General features: G+C 35.3%; 1 protein-coding gene across 1 annotated transcript; it reads left to right on the forward strand.

Annotated features, from left to right (window-relative positions):
- The first annotated feature begins 12,521 nt into the window (after nt 1–12,521).
- Nucleotides 12,522–13,451, forward strand: LOC140446592 (uncharacterized). Its single transcript, XM_072539160.1, has one exon. It carries the CDS (start codon nt 12,522–12,524, stop codon nt 13,449–13,451), a length of 930 nt encoding a protein of 309 aa, XP_072395261.1.
- The last annotated feature ends 4,617 nt before the right edge of the window (nt 13,452–18,068 follow it).

Consider the following 18,068-nt stretch of genomic DNA (forward strand, 5'->3'; position numbering starts at 1 on the left):
TATTTAATGAAGTATATAAAACTGGAAATATCCCACAGGAATGGTTGGTGTCCACCTTTGTAGCAATACCAAAAACAGTATATGCCAAAGATTGTTCAGACTATAGGACAATATCACTATTAAGCCATACCCTCAAAATATTTCTAAAGGTGATTCATGGAAGATTATATAGAAAACTAGAACATGATATGGATGATACTCAGTTTGGGTTCCGCAAGGGACTGGGAACGAGAGAGGCATTGTTTGCTTTTAATGTCCTCTCTCAAAGATGCTTAGATATGAACCTAGATATTTATTCCTGTTTCATCGACTTCGAGAAGGCATTCGACAGGGTCCGACATGAAAAACTAATAGAAATACTGAGAAACAAAGATATAGACAGACGAGACTTACGAATCATTATCAATCTGTATTGGAATCAAAAGACCAATATAAAGATAGAAGAACAAAATTCCGAAAATATAGATATAAAGAGAGGAGTAAGACAGGGCTGTGTTCTGTCACCATTACTGTTTAACGTGTACAGTGAAGCCATATTCCAGGAAGCGATAGCGGATCTGGGTGATAGAATCTCTGTCAACGGAAGAATAGTAAATAACATAAGATTCGCTGATGACACCGTTATAATGGCAGACACCCTGGAATCGCTACAAGAATTGGTAAATAGAATTAACGATTATTGCATTAGATACGGACTAAAAATAAATAAGAGAAAAACTAAATTTATGATTGTCTCAAAAACGCAACATGGAAATGAAATATTATTGATAGAGCAAACCCAAATAGAAAAAGTAGAGATATATAAATATCTGGGAACCTGGGTTGATGACAAAAATGACCAAAGCAGAGAAATCAAAGTCCGAATTGAAACTGCAAGGCAAGCATTTGTGAAAATGAAGACAATGCTTACCAACAGAGACCTTCAGTTGCATCTCAGATTGAGGGCTCTAAGATGTTACATATTTTCTATCTTACTATACGGAATGGAAGCTTGGACATTGAAGAAACAACACATAAGGAAAATAAAAGCGTTCGAAATGTGGTGTTACAGAAGAATATTAAAAATTCAGTGGGTTCAAAGGATTACCAATGCTGAGGTACTACGACGTCTAAATAAGGAGTTAGAAATTATGAACAGCATAAAAAGAAGAAAACTAGAATATTTGGGTCACATAACCAGAGGAGAAAAATATGAGCTGCTGAGAATTATTATGCAAGGAAGGATCCAAGGAAGAAGAAGCATAGGAAGAAGACGCATCTCCTGGCTGAAGAACCTTAGAGAATGGTTTAACTGTAGTTCACTACAACTTTTCAGAGCAGCAGCCAACAAAGTGACCATAGCCGTTATGATATCCAACCTCCGATAGGAGATGGAACTTTAAGAAGAAGAATAACTGTTCTGAACAATAGTAGAATAGACTACCGGCTTACAAAGTTAGTACAAACATTGTACCAAAATGCCACGATGCGTGTAAAACTTCATGATACTACCAGAGAAATTCATATAAAGCGAGGTGTGAGACAGGGCGACAGACACTCTATCACCTAAATTATTTATAACGGTTCCCTATATATTGTTCTGAAGCTATTTTATTGTGGCATTTTAAATTAATTACTATTTAAATGGGATATTTTATATATAAGAACGATTTCCAAAGTAGAAATTGAAACGTCAATAAACGTATTTTAACCTTTAATTGTGGCTTATTCCCATTTAAATAGTAATTGGTTCCCTATATAGCCTTAAATACTAAAGTGAGAAAATAGAGAAAAAAAAATTGACGGGGAAATGCTCAATCATCTGCGTTTTGTCGACGATATAGTACTTATTACCGAAGATCTGCGTGAAACACAATAAATGTTACAAGAATTAGAAAACGTATCTTCAACAATAAGTCTCAATTACGACAAATTTGGTTCCCAGCGAACACCTAACCATCCAAAATCAAGTGGTAGAATTGACAGAAAAGTACATATGTCTCGGTCATGAAATCAGAATAAGCAAGGATAATCTGACCTGTGAATTTCAACGACAAATAACATTTGCTTGGGAGACGTATGGTTCACTAAGAGACATCTTTAAGAGCAACACCCCGATAGCTATCAATAGATAGAGGAACCAAGACCTAAGGAAAAGAACAAGTATCACTGATGTCGTCGAACGTATAGCCAAGCTGAAATTGAATTGGGCAGGTCACATAGCGAGACTAAAAGACTCAAGATGGACCAGAAAACTAATTGACTGGCGCCCAAGAGAAGACAAACGTAGCAGAGGACGACCACCAACACGCTGGATGAATGACATTAAACAAATATCCAAGAAATGGCAACAAGACGCATAGAACCGCGAAGAGTGGCGAAAAATGGGAGAGACCTATGTCCAGCAGTGGACAGAAGAGGTTGCATGATGATGACTATTATGATAGACCATTGGATCAACCATACTCCACAAAACTTTAAATATAAAAGATTGTCCTTCGTTGATAATTTAACAAATAAGATTACAGCCCTCTTCAAACCATACACTAACATCAGAATTGGTAGGTACAGCGGTATTAATAACAAAAGTCTATTTTATTGTGTTAAAGCTAAGATACCAACAATGTACACTACCAATACAATCTACAAAATACCGTGTTTAGGCTGTGAAGGTTGCTATATTGGACAGACAAGCCAATGGTTAAAACAACGTATTCCCCAGCACAAAAGTGACTGGGATAAAGGTAAAAACACATGCACTGTTGTCGAACACTCTATCAATACAGGGCACAAGTTTGACTTTACCAATGTTAAAATCCTACAAAGAGTAACTAATTATAAAAACAGGCTCTTTCTCGAAATTTTTTATATTACCAGGACAAAAAATGTAATAAATTACAAAGCAGATAGGAATCAGTTATGCAGCATCTACAGCAATATTCTGCAATCCATTTAATTCAAAATTAATTAACCATGTACCTGCTACTTTTGTTTGTATATAGAAATATAAAGAATCTCGTCTATCCCACTATACACTTTTTGTCGTTTTATATGTAACTTATTTTAAAATTGAAAGTCTAATTGTAAAAGTGCAAAACAGATGTTTGTCTTGTTTTTTTGTGAACAGTTCTACGTTTGTGAGTAAATATTTCTGTAATTTTATCTTAATGTTGCTTATCTCTTTGTTTTAATAAATTTGTAGTGCACTTCTGATGAAGTCAACAATCTTATGCTTAAAACTTATTTTTATATTATCGGTTTATACTTCTTACATTAAGCATTGCGGCATTTATAAATGAAAATTAGTCCCCATTTTTAATAGTTAATAATAGAAACAGAAATTCATTAGTGGAAAAGTTTATTGATTTGTCATCGATGAGTTAAACCAGCATCAACTAGTGTTAATGTACCTGCATCTAAATTCTCGCATCTCTGCAACGTTTCATTCCTTCTTTAAAATCTAACTGTTTATAACACTTTTTGTAAACTGAAAACACCACAAAAACATCTGCTCGTCTTCTATAAATAAGCTTTCTTTTAATTATTTCCCTTTGATTAATTTTATTGGACACATTCTAGTTATTGTTCTTTTATTGGAACTGATAGTTCTGCGAAATACATTCAAAATAGTCGTAGATTTTTAATACGTAAATAAAATTAATACTATATACTGATATATCGAAAACATTTTAAAAAGTGAAAATACAATGTGGGGTAGTTAAAGTAAAAATTTCTTTCTTTTTTGTTATAGTTTTTGTCTTAAAATTTCTTAGAAACTTCGTCTACGTGGATGTAGGATGGGTGAAGTAGCTCAAAGTTTGTGTTGCCGGTTCCAAATCTAGAAAAGGGAGAAGGTTTCTAGTTAACATTAGCTCATCTATAAAAACTACAAAGAGGTTTGTATGCTGAAACATCAGACCCACAATCCAAATGAATAGCCACCAAATAGATATATGCATATGTAAAATATCAATTCATCATCATCATCATCATGCAACCTTTTCTGTCCACTGCTGGACATGGGTCTCTCCCATTTTTCGCCACTCTTCACGGTTCTGTGCTTCTTGTTGCCATTTCTTGGATATTCGTCTAATGTCGTCCATCCAGCGTGTTAGTGGTCGTCCTCTGCTGCGTTTGTCTTCTCGTGGGCGCCAGTCAATTAGTTTTCTGGTCCATCTTGTGTCTTTCAGTCTCGCTATGTGACCTGCCCAATTCCATTTCAGCTTGGCTATACGTTCGACGACATCACTGATACCTGTTCTTTTCATTATTAAGTCTTGATTCCTTATTTTATCTTAATTTGTCACGCCGAGAATTGATCTTTCCATGCGCCTTTGTGCCACTCGCATTTTTAGTGCTGTTGTTATTGTGGTCGTAAGAGTTTCTGCTCCGTATGTCATAATAGGAAGAACGTATTGGTCAAATGTCTTCCGTTCCATATGGTCTCTTAGTGAACCATACGCCACCCAAGCAAGTGTTATTCGTCGTTGAAATTCGCAGGTCTGGTTGTCCTTGCCTATTCTGATTTTATGACCAAGATATATGTACTTTTCTGTCAATTCTACCACTTGATTTTGGATGATTAGGTGTTCGCTTTGAACTAAATTTGTCATAAATTTGGTCTTACTGATGTTCATTTTTAGACCTATTGTTGAAGATACGTTTTCTAATTCTTGTACCATTTGTTGTGCTTCACCCAGATCTTCGGTAATAAGTACCATGTCGTCGGCAAAGCGCAGATGATTGAGCATTTTTCCATCCATTTTTATCCTCTATTTTCCCACTTTAGCATTTTAAAGGCGTATTCGAGGACCGTTATAAATAATTTAGGCGAGAGAGTGTCGCCCTGTCTCACACCTTGATATGAATTTCTCTGGTGGTATTATGTAGTTTTACACGCATTGTGGCGTTTTGGTATAATGTTTGTACTAGCTTTGTGAGCCGGTAATCTATTCTACTATTGTTCAGAGCAGTTATAATGCTGTCTAATTCCACAGTGTCGAAGGCTTTGTGAAAGTCTACGAAGATAAGAACCAGTGGTCTGTTATATTCTAGCGACTTTTCTATTAAGGTTTTTACTGTTTGTAGGTGATCGTTTGTTCCCAATTTTGAGCGGAAGCCAGCTTGTTCTCGGGGCTTCTAGAAATCTAACTTTTTCTCTAGTCTTGTCGTAATTATCGGGGTAAACATTTTATAGATGTGGTTCAATAAGCTGATTGGCCTATAGTTTTAGGTACGCCTTATCTCCTTTCTTGTGTAGTAAAATTGTTACTGCATTGTTCCATTTTTTTGGTATGCAACAATCTGTTAGACAAAGGTTAAACAACATTTTTATTTGGTTGAGAAGGGCACGTCCGCCCATCTTTATAGCTTCTATTAAGACTCTATCTTCTCCTGGCGCTTTTTTGGTTTTCATCTTTTTCATTGCGTCCTGGATTTCGCTTAGTTTGATCTCTGGCATGAGCTCTGAACCCGGGTTGATAATTTTGCGTGATGCGGCGGCTTCCAAGTTATTTTGGTCTTCTCTTTGGCTTGTGTATAGTTCTTGATAAAAGTCTTTAACTATGTGTAGTAGTTCTTCTCTATTTGATGTCGGGGCTCCTTCTTTGTTCTAAAAGTAAAAGTTCCTTTCGTAAAAAGGAAATACGTGGAATATTATACTCGGAAGTTACTACTACACAAAAAATTCGAAACTCCTGGATGTATAAATTATGCTCAAGAAACTTGGAACTTGGATAGAAAACTTTTGTGGAAAGATGATATACAACATATCATCAAATAAACTCAAAATGCTATGAATATCCTAAGGACTTTCCGTAAAATAAACTGGGCTTCAGATCCAAATATTAGTTTAATCTTTTATCGATCTATAATATGAACAATTCTGGATTATAGCTGTTATTTGTGCAGACCAACATCGAACACACATTTAACCAAAAATGAAAGCAACTTTATGAAAGCAACTGAGTTGCTTTCATAAAGTCCTCGTAGACATACCGTATCAGGACTTGCAACTTAATGTAGAGTCATATGTCGCCATGTTACCAATCCAACGGTAACTTTACCATCTTAATTTTAAACAAGACATAATGTAAACTAAATTTCATTTAGTAATTTTTAAAGGGTTTTTACCCCCATATTTAGTGGCTACATTCATGTATTAACCTGACACTGATGATGGAATACTTATTCCGAAAACGTTTTGTCTATTTAACATAGTCCGACTGGGTTTTTATATACCTTTTTATAAAGGATTTTATTAAAATTTTTTTAATGATAACTCAAACTTCTTCAAAAAAGATAGATTCATCAAGGGTCTAAAAGAATTTTTATAAAAACTATTAATAGAATAAGATCAAACCATTCTCTAACATCTTCAAGGAATTACAAAATGACACTTCAATCTGTATCTGTGGAAAATTTGGATGTTTAATACAAATATACTACTAGATCGTGAAAAACAACTGGAAAGTATTACATGTTTTTATGAAGACTTGATCAAAACTTTTCTGACCTGATCAACAGAATGTTGGCTCATCGTTTTTTTTATTTGATATACTTCAATATTTATCAATAGCAACGTGCATTTAGCAAACTGATAACTAATATTTAGTAAGTTAGTGTTTCAATAAATTTACTGATGTGATTCTTAACAATATTGCTTACATTGGTGGTATTATTTTCTACGCTTTATAAATTAAATTGGTTGGTAATCTCGTGAAACAGATTGGCGCCAAAAAAATAATTAAAAAAATTAAAAAGAGTAGAAAGTTCTTTTACATTTGCAAGTAATGAAGAATCACCTTTAATGCTAAAACATATTTGCTTAACAATGAATTCCACAAAATTCTTATTTTACATTCTTCATAAAATTTTATAAAATAAGTAGGCTGGTTTATGATCACTCCGTGTAGTTGTTTATTCATTGTAATAATTCATGCAACATCCAATCAAATACACCTTTTCGCAATTGGGTACAAAGTTCTTATTCCATTTTTCTTAACTTCTAATTTAAACGCAAAATTTACCACACGTGCCGCACGTGGCTTTATTTGCAGACATAACACACCTTGTGTCTGGATACGAAGTCGCACCCGCTAGTATTTCACCCTACATCATTGGAACATATTTTTTGTTTCTCTTAGTATAGTATAGAGAGTGATACAATATTGTTTATATCTTGCAAAAAAACACCTTCTTACCTTTCGTAGGATTTTTTTAATACCCAAAAGGGTTAAAAAAATATGAAGTATCAATTCTCTATAAAAAAATGACACTTTGCTTGGATTAAAAAACTATTGACTAATATTTGACATTATTGCGATGTTTACTTGATTAAAAAACGTCTCAACCACACAGAAATTGGTCTTTTTGCTTAAAACATTAAAAGTGAACCATCTCCAGTATTTATTAAAGTTGAAATTTTCTTTTTTTCTTACACTCTGGCTATTTATTTATATGACAAGTCGAGGTATTTTCGTCAAAGTAGACAAACTCGCCGAAAAATTTATCTATTAAAACTGACATTTACTGCAAAGTTAACAAGGTTCTTGAAGTATTCACAGCATAGTTGACAATATTTAATTCAGCCAATAAACATCATATTCAACGCGTCACTTGACGTTGATAATGTCATTTTAGTATTAATGTAAACATAATAATAGTGGTTGTTTTGTGAAAAACACAATTAAAAAATTTGTTTTATTATAAAAATTATTCAGTTTTGAGTAGTGTTATAACGCATTTTGAAAACCTTCTCTTCTTCTTCTTAGGGTGCCTGTCCGTTCCGAACGTTGTCGATCATCTTGGCTATGATGACTTTGTTGGTTGCTATACGGAATAGCTGTGTTGAGGTCTTTCTACACCATGCTCTCAGGTTAGCAAGCCAGGATATTCTTCGTCGTCCTGGGGCCCCTTTTCCTTTAATTTTACCTTGCAAAATGCATTGAAGTAGCTCGTATCTGCCTTGATTTCTCATTATATGTCCCAAGTTTTGCAGCTTACGGCTCTTCAAGACGTTAACCAAATCCGCAGTTGTGTTCATCCTTCGCAGTACTTCTTCATTGGTGACTTTATCTTTCCATGGTATCTTCAGGATCCTTCTGTATGACCATAGCTCAAAAGCCTGAAGTTTTGATAGAGTTTCCGCCTTCAATGTCCACGTTTCTACTCCGTACAGAAGCACTGAGTACACATAACATTTTTGTGTCTACGGTGAGGTCTTGGGTATTGTCCCACGACTCATTAATTATAGTTCCCAAGAAGTTGTATTGTGAGACACGTTCAATTCTCATTTGGTTCACATACAGATTTGCTCCAGTTATGTTTTCCTTGCTGATGATCATTAAAACCAATCAAGAACATGCCAGACAAAGACCTTTAAATTCAAAACATTGTAAAAGAACATTGAAGAAAGAAGCAGGGTGTGTAGGGTATAATTGGTGTATTTTGATGAAGTTTGTTGCTAAAGCCGTTAATAAAATTATTAAAACATTGCTTATGGATATAATTTCCAGAAAAAATAAAATATTTAAGTGATATTTATGTAGATCTAAATAAAAAATATGATATTTTTTGGTTTTACATATAAGCCTACATCCCTTCCGATAAGTCCAAATTATAGCCATTATTCTGGTGCATTCCAATATAGAAATATTACCATGGTTGTGAATGAATGCCTTAATATTTAAGTTCACTCAAACAGTATGATTGAAAAGACGTCTGCGTTGACCTAAGAACTAACTGCATTTAAAAAAGTAATTTCAAACTAAATATTTTATCAGCACCAATGAAGATACTCAGTTTGCCAAGAAGTATTCCTGAATGTACTCAATATTAAAATATGTGGACAGTTCCCCCTGAAAACGGGTAAGGAGATCGTAAATCTAATAAAAAAGATATTGCTGTAGAAGTTGGTCTTCCCGACAGCACCTAAGTTCTGAATTAAGTACAAACAGACTTTTTAGAATGTACAATAATCAGGCTGATGATTACGAAAAAGTCAGGCGTACATTTTTTTGGAAGAGTTTCAGCACCAAATTTAATCTAGGATTTGGACATACCGCCACAGATGCTTACTCTACTTGTATTCAACTAAGTTTGAGAATAAAAAGTAGAAACGATATTACTACAATATCACAAGTTCACAAACTTAGGATGAAAGCCTTTTTTGATTTGGTGAAAGAAAAACGAGAAGATTTAATATAATTTTGTTTTGATTGCGAAAAAAATGTACTTTTTCCTAAAATTCTGGATCAAAGTTATTACTATAGCCGACAACCTTCTTTTTATTATCACTGTCGAAGGCTCAAAAGACAAAAGCAACACGTTTTGTTATACATGGACGGAAGATGAGCATAAAAGGGACTTGAACAAAATTGCGTCTGCTTTGTACCATTTACTAATACATACAAATTTTCAAGAAAAAAGATCAATCGTTTGATTGCCGATGGTTGTGAAGTCAGAATAACAATCTAACAGTTATTGCCGCTTGTTCATTCTGGTTCATCCAAAAAGCTCCTCAAAATATTATAACAATTGAGCTTATCTTACCTGTAACAAGACATTCATTGATACTACCTGATAAAGTTTTTGGAAATATAGAGAAAAAAAAAACAGAAACCGTGAAAATATTCTAAATCCAGAATGGTACAAAAAAATTATAGCTGAACATGCAACTATCACAGAACCTGGAAGCGATTGTGCTGTATTCGATTTTAAGAAAGCTGCAGGCAGTTATAAAATCCACAAGTTCGTTACATTTTAAAATCATTGAGAGCAAAAGGTTTTATATACGGAAGAATTCCAGAACTAACAATATACTAATAAAAGGAGAACCTGTTTATCAACACCATATGGATAAATATAAATAAGCCACAAAAAAAGAATATAAATATGGACCATTTTTGTCGTTACCTAAGCCAGGAAACGACAGCACATTCCTGCAAAATTACAGGCCAATAAGCTGACCAATGAGCAGACTCCAAGCTGAAACAGATAGACTAGATATAATACCCGAAGCAGATTAACAGAGTACATAGCAGCTGGATTTAATGACAAACAATATACAGGAGCTACCTTCCTAGACGTAAGCAAGTCTTTCGACAGAGTCTGGCATAAAGGGCTGATTTACAAAATGAGAAGATGCGGTTACAGAGGGGCAATGACAAGATAGATCTCTTCGTACTTAAGCAATCGTAGTTTCAGAGTTCGAATAGGACAAGTCCTGTCCAAACTCGGAAACCAGGAGGCTGGAGTGCTACAGGGAGCGGTACTGTCACCTCTACTGTACACAATATACACAGCAGACATACCTAGAACACCAGGTACATTACTTAATCTATATGCCCACGACACGGACAAAACTGTGACTGTGCAAAACAACCCCATCGAGTGGAAAAGCGAAGCGAAATACCTCGGAGTAATTATGGACAAAGGTTTAACGGTTAGCAAACACGTAGACGCGACGTTACAAAAAGCCAATATGGCTAAACCGTCAATAAGAGGCCTAGCAGGAAGAAAAAGCAAATTGAAAATAAAAACGAAGATAAGATTAATAAATAGTATATTTCTTCCTATACTAACAAAAAAAAGGTAATACAAGCGGCACACAACAGCAGCCTGAAGGAAGCAGCCAACGTACCGAGATACGCAGAAAGATTCCTCTTTAAATAATTGCAGCAAATTAGAGTGACTAAAATTATGAAAGACAAAGCAAGGACAAAGTCGCAGAGATAGAGAACCATCAAAGTCACATATTGCGAGAGATAATGAGGTACGACGATTTCCACAGACGGAAGCACAAAAGACCCAATCAACAATTAGTAGAATTAAACCAAATGTATACTAGAGAGAAAATTAATAAAAACACCAGAGAGAAAACATTACAAAAAATAACATAACAGCATACAAAGAAGATAGTTCGTAGCTCGAAAAACTTGTGGACAATCGCAACGCACAGCTTGGGCCTAGTTACTTTTAAGTTGATTATCATTATATATTATACATAATATATATTATAAGTATACATTAATTAAGATTTTTGTTTCAGGTATCTTACTAAAAAAATCCAAAAAACACACAAAAACGGCTTCAGCCATCAAAAAAATAAAAAAAATACTAAAAAACCGACGCAAGCCACCAAAAAAATTAACAAAAACCACAAAAAACCCGGGCACGTAGGGTCCAACTCCTTGAGCCAAGGAGTCTAGCCAAGCCTCCGAATTGAGCCTAGCTCAGAGCGGAGACTTGAGGCCCAAGTAAGCAATTTTAGATCGCGGATAAGCAACATTATGGATATTATTAACAAGCAACAGGATGATAGCGACAATGCGTTGTCCTGAATTTGATTCGGTTAGGGAACCATATTGGAGTTCTATTACCCAGGACTCCCACATGAAGAGCATTTGGCTGATAGTTGTGCCTCTATCGCTCATCAGAGTGCTATAGAGGAGTAAGGAATGGTCTGGAGCATTGGAAAGCGGTGAAGTGACTCCTGTTTTTACTCGAGTTAATACACTTCGCACAGGCTTTGTTTAATTAAATTGCTTGCTTGCTTGCTGGTATAATACCAAAATATAGTTTACAACTAAAATAAAACAATCAGTTGATGTTAGAAAATTGTTAGAAAAACATTATGGCTAAAACTGGAAGAATATTGAAGAGTTAAGCTATTTTAATCACGTTTTAGAACGAGACAACTTTGGAAAACACCCACCTGAAGACAACGGTTTATGCCAACCTATACAAGATTTACCAGAATATGTTGTTTAAATTTAGTTCATAAATAATTTGTTTACTTTCAACAACAATAAATCATAATTTAAGTTTAGCTAATCATTAATTTGTATCTTTACTCCTAAACGAATATTTTAAATTATCTGGTGCAAAGTCAACAATCTCCATATGCTACCACAACAAAATAAACAATCTCCAACGGTTCATATCAAAGTGTCCAATATGTTTTATATTAATGTGATTTTCTTTCTTATTACTGAGAGTACAAGTTACTTATTCTCTATGTTTTAGTTATGACTGTAACAACTATGTAGGGGAGGTGGGCCTAAAACGGGAAATGCTATTTTGGACAACACGGCAACGTCGCTAGTTTAGTTTTCCTACGGCTAAGTGTGACGCATACCGGTTATTGTTGATATGTGTTGTCGTCGGTGCAATTTTGCAAGTAAACCCTAAGTATTATTTTTTTTATGATTTATGTAAAGGGTCGAGCTGATATTTATGATAACCTAACGAGTTCCTAGCATGTGCAAAACGCATGGTATTCAGTCGCGGCTATGTTTACGCGAACTCGATAAGGTTAGATTAGATTTTAGATTAGGTTAGGTTAGATTTCATGCATGAACTTCTGCTGCCAGTGTCACACAGTCCTTACGCGCTAAATTTAAAAGTGTGGCTGTAAAGTGTAGGTAAAACGGGATATCCAGTTTAACCTACATATCTCTTTTATATATGATTTCATTTATTTCCAGATGCTTTCCAATTATAAAAGGAAATCTAACCGCAATTCGTAGTCCGAAGAGTCGATGGCTAGAGCGCTGGAGTCTGTACGAGATGGTACTCATGGTTTTCTGAGTGCTGGGAAAACGTTTAATGTTCCCAAGTCAACACTAGAACGAAGATTTAAGGATACAAATCAAGTAGCAAAAGAAACCGCAAAGAAACTTGGCAGCAGGAAGTTAACATTCCCGGTGGAATTGGAACAAAAGTTAGTAGAATATGCAAAAAACATGGAAATGATGTTATATGGATTAACAACAAGAAGTATTCGTAGTCTTGCATTCCAATTGGCTGAAATTCATAATATCGAACATCATTTCAACAAGACCACCAAACTAGCTGGATGGCACTGGTTACATTCGTTTTTGCAGCGACATAAGCTCTCTTTGCGATTGCCAGAAGCTACTTCTATAGCTAGGGCTCGAGGCTTCAACAAACAAGCAATAACGATTTTTTTTTTTGATATTTTGGAGCCCCTTCAAGATAAGATGAAGTTTACTCCAAATCGAATTTTCAATGTGGACGAAACGGGGATCACAACAGTGCAAGGGCGTCCATCAAAAGTAGTGGCCTTGAGAGGTAGAAAACAAGTGGGTACACTCACATCAGCAGAGCGTGGTGAGTTATCGACTGCAGTGATCTGCATGAGCGCTAGTGGAATATTCATCCCACCGATGATCATTTTTCCCAGGGTAAATATGCAGCAGCACTTTATGCATGGCGTTCCACCAGGAACTTTGGGTATAACACATAAATCTGGCTGGATGCAGATTGATCTATTCACTAAATGGTTTGATCACTTCCTCATCCACACTCAAGCCTCTAAAGACAATCCAGCATTACTTATACTCGATGGACACAAAACCCACACTCAAAATATTGCCGCTATAGAAAAAGCAAGGGAGAATGATGTGACAATTTTATGTTTAACTCCACACTGCAGTCACCGTATGTAGCCGCTCGATGTTTCGCTTATGGCACCGCTAAGTACCTTTTATACTGCACAAGTGGAAGTTTGGCTGAGGCAAAATCCAGGCAAGTGTGTAACTCTACCTTAAATTGGTTCATTATTTGGCCATGCTTATCTACAAGCTTCTACACCGTTGAACGCCATAAATGGGTTCAAGAAGACCGGAATTTATCCAATAGACCGTACTGTCTTCACAGATGACATGTTTGCAGCTTCTCTGCCTACAGAGAGACCATTAACTGAGCCTAATGGAGACGATAGCGCAGTATTATCGGAAGAGCCCCCAGAACGCACAGATTCTATTGAAATTCCTAGGGAAGTTACGCCAGTGGAACAAATCGGACAAATCGGGCAGCCACTAGGTTTAATCGAATCCGAGGAAAATGATTTTCCAGTTGAAGACGATATTAGACCATCCACTAGCAAAATTCACCACTATATTTCTCCTCAAAAAATTGCCCCCTACCCAAAGGTGGCAGATAAGGTAGCTCCGAAAAAAACAAGGAAGGTGAAGAAAGGTAAAGCGGCTATTCTCACAAGTACCCCTTACAAAGAAGAATTAGAGAAGTCTTTCAAAGAGCAAGAAGGGAAAAATAAAAGAGGGTTAAAAAGATTAAGGTTAAAAAAATTAATGCTAATACAAAAATTAAATCTCTTCAAAGCAGTAGCCGAAATAAACAGTCTTCAGAAATAAACATTAAGAATAAAAACAAGTCAATGGAGTTGGATAATATTGAAGTTACAAGAGGGAAAAGGAAGAAGTATATGAAGAAGGAAAGTAGCAGTAGTGAATCCGAAACTGAAGAAGTCAACGTCGCATGTTTATATTGCAGCAACAATTTCTTAGAAGACAGGCCCGGCGAGGGTTGGAAAAGGTGCTCTGGTTGCCATAAATGGGCGCATGACGCTTGCGCCGGTGCCGAGGATGACAAGGACACATTTGTATGTGATGTGTGCAAATAATGTCTAATAATCTTTTGTTTCAGTTCTTTTTATAAAAATTAACTTTAAGAATATATCATTTGTGCAAAATTCTTATCCCGTTTTACCTCTATGTTATTTCCCGTTTTACCAACACTTATAGGTAAAAAGGGAAACTGTGCATCTGTTTGAATATAAATTTTTTCTGACTACGTTTTTCAGAATTATTCATAAGTTTGATAACAATGTTTTACATAATTGACTAATAAGAGTCACTCAAGAGCACCATAATTGAGTCTTATTTGACTTTATACTTGTGCTTCAGGAAATTTCAAAAGAAAAGTATCACGTCTTAGGCCCACCTCCCCTACCCGTAGAAATAAATATTTTAAAATTTCAGATTTTTGTGTCGAAACCGTTTTTATAAATTTGCTCATATTGGTTTAGGTGGGAGATTGTCACTTTCGATATGGCACTCCTACTATGCTAAATTGGGATTACGATTAAACGTTAACAAGTAGATAAAAAATATTTAAATAACTGTTAAAACAAATATAGTACATATCGGGTATACTAAGTGTATCAAGTATCAACTTAGATACGTTCATTTTTATTGCCATATTTCGGCATCTTTTAATGCTTTTCGATACCTTCGCATATAAACGCAGGTGATACAGATACGTTTGTCTTGCAAATTATAAAGCCGCCAACTTTTAGACGCCAATGACAAAATAAAAAGAATTTTCATGGAACACCATATTTACTACATGCAACACTACTTCAGCTTTTCAACAGTGTGTAGCTCATAAATATGTTTGCCAATATAACTTAGACAAGTTTATTTTGTTTGGAAATAAACAAATTAGTAATTTTACGTGCAGTTAATGCTTGTACTAATGTCTGGCTGGCACTTATGTTTAGTTTCTGCAATTAAGGTATTGTTAAATAAAAATCTTGACACTTGAACTTTTGTTTTTATAGATGTAAAAACGTAAGTACTTCAGAAGTTTAGACTACTCATACACAGACTGAAACGGGGTCATAAATTAACATGTTTAATAAAAAAATTGCAGTATCTACAACTATTTACATAATAGTAAAATAGTAGTAGATAATAATAGAAATTTTTTTTATTAAGATATAGCATAAAGAAAATAAAAATGGTAGTCATTGTAAATATTAAATATTTTATTTCTTTTGTATCTATTTTTTTTTTCAATTTAAGAATCGATCATTGTCTCTTTGTTCTTTGCTTTTTGTTGATGATTTTATTGTCCTGTTATAGGTGTTGTCCTGTCACCTCTTCAGAACGTGGTTTATTTTTATTGGTGTTGGCTTTTAGCGCTGCTTTCGGCTCACGGGCTTGCTCGCTGCTTGGGTGATACGCTTCGGTGGCTGTTCCTGCGGAGGAGGTGGAATCCAGGGTGGTCAGAGGTGAAAGGGTTGTTGAGCTAAAACGGTCCTTTTCAGAATTTTATTAGTAAAAAATTATATGATTATGAATTGTGACTGAATTGCGGAGAGGGAAGCTGTAGCTATAGCCTCGACAATAGATAGGTATAATTGTGCAATGGGATCGGGAAACCACAGAAAACCGATCTCTTCCTGTCATAGCAAACTCGAAGTGAGCAATTTAATAATTATGGCGATAATATAGTGAAGTTGCCTCCAGGATATCAATGTATTCATCAGGGAGTTCGTTGCTGGCAAGGGTCAACAATTTAGTGGGTGGGAATGGGAGTTTGCGTTTAGGGTGTCTGTTGAATACATTGCCGAAGGAAGAGCAGGTAGTTTTGATGATATTTTGGGCTCTGAAGTTTTGGCTACGGATGGTTTTGATTGTATAACTCCTGCTCAAAGAGGAGAACCTCTCATTGATGGGCTGGATATTCGACAGTTAATGAATGAGGGCGGAGGGGTTGTCGTGCCATTTGTTGTTTACTCTTCGCAGAATTCTCCGTTCCAATCCCAGCAGTTGTTTTGTGAGGCGGCGAGTGAACATGATATAAAGATTAGATCTATATTTAATCACTGGCCTGATAAATGTTTTGTATGTATGTATAAGTGTACGTGGGTTTGTCCGTCCGAAGTTACCACAGAGGGCATTGAGTAAACCGACTCTGCTCCTGACCTTGTTACAGGCTGCAGCCAGATTGGCCCTCCAGTTTAGTCTTTCTGTAAACAATACACCGAGATACTCAATCTGGTTACGGAGTTGGAGTCGGTCGCCCCAGAGTCTGAAGTCGATTCTTCCCGCTATATTGTTTGTAGTGAATCTGCTGAGATTGGGGTGTCTAAAGAGAATCATTTGAGTTTTATTAGGGTTAGTTGTTACTCTCCATCTCCCGCGCCACCTGTCGACCAGATCAAGGCGATTTTGAGCAAACCTAAGTAGTGCTTCTGTATCTCGAGATGTTGTTAAGAGAGAAGTGTCGTCTGCGTACAGCAAAGTGAGGGTGCGAGTGTATGGTGGATTTGGGAAGTCGCTGTTGTTTATGGTGTATAGTATAGGTGCCCACACTTGAGTATAATTGAATATACAATAATATTTACAGTGTATTGATGTCATAGGTAACAGTTAAATCATTTAAAGAATGAAACATTATTTAATTCAAATAATATTGTTGCAACATTTTGAACGTATGTTTTTCGTTTCTTATAAGTATTTCATTTTCATCACCTTTAGAATCTGAACTGTTATCTCCAATGTTAATTATTACAGCTTTGATAATAATATTAAACATATTTAATTCTCTAATAAACCACTGTTCAATTAATTTGTTAGTATGTTCTACACACTTTGCCCAGGCGACATCGTTACACTTTTGAATTGCTTCCTTCCACATACTTAAAACATGTTCATCTCTATATCAATCTCTGCCAATATATATATATATATATATATATATATATATATATATATACATATATATAATATATATATATATATATATATATATATATATATATATATATATATATATATATATATACACTTGAGTGCAAAATAATCGACTCAAACGCGATATTTGAGATTACACCTTCTGTTTTAATGTAAGAAGTATGAAAATAAAAAAATGTAATGTGCAAACAATAACTTTATTATTGAACTTACAAAAACTGCTATTGCATTATTTGGAAGACGCATTAAAAAACCAAAATGCAATACAAACAGAATTTCCTAAATATTCATCATTGGAACTAAGGCAAGAAAGACGTTATGAACAGAGAAATCATCAATTGCAACATTAATTTCTTAATTATTTAGTATTTGATATTGGCACCCCTACTCCTATTTACACTTTCCAATCGATTTCGCATGGATCGGATGACTTTTCTAATAAATTCTTGACGCATTGCTTCCCATCCATTATTAAGCGCAGCTCTCAATTCTATTATGCTCCTTGGTGCATGATTTCTGTCTCGGACCCTTCGTTTAAGCTCATCCCAAACATGCTCTATTGGATTTATGTCCGGGCTTAACGCAGGCCAATTTATTGTAGGTATACCGATTTCAGATAGATAGGTGGTGGTGACTCATGCGATATGGCATTGTACATTATCGTGCATTAAAATAAAGGCATCACCAATAAATGCCGCGTATGAAACCACATGTTCCTCCAAAATGTCTCTGATGTTACGATCCGCCGTTAAACCTCCTCCACGTCCTCCACCAGACACG

This window comes from Diabrotica undecimpunctata, chromosome 7 (assembly GCF_040954645.1).
Source record: "Diabrotica undecimpunctata isolate CICGRU chromosome 7, icDiaUnde3, whole genome shotgun sequence".
NCBI lineage: Eukaryota > Metazoa > Arthropoda > Insecta > Coleoptera > Chrysomelidae > Diabrotica > Diabrotica undecimpunctata.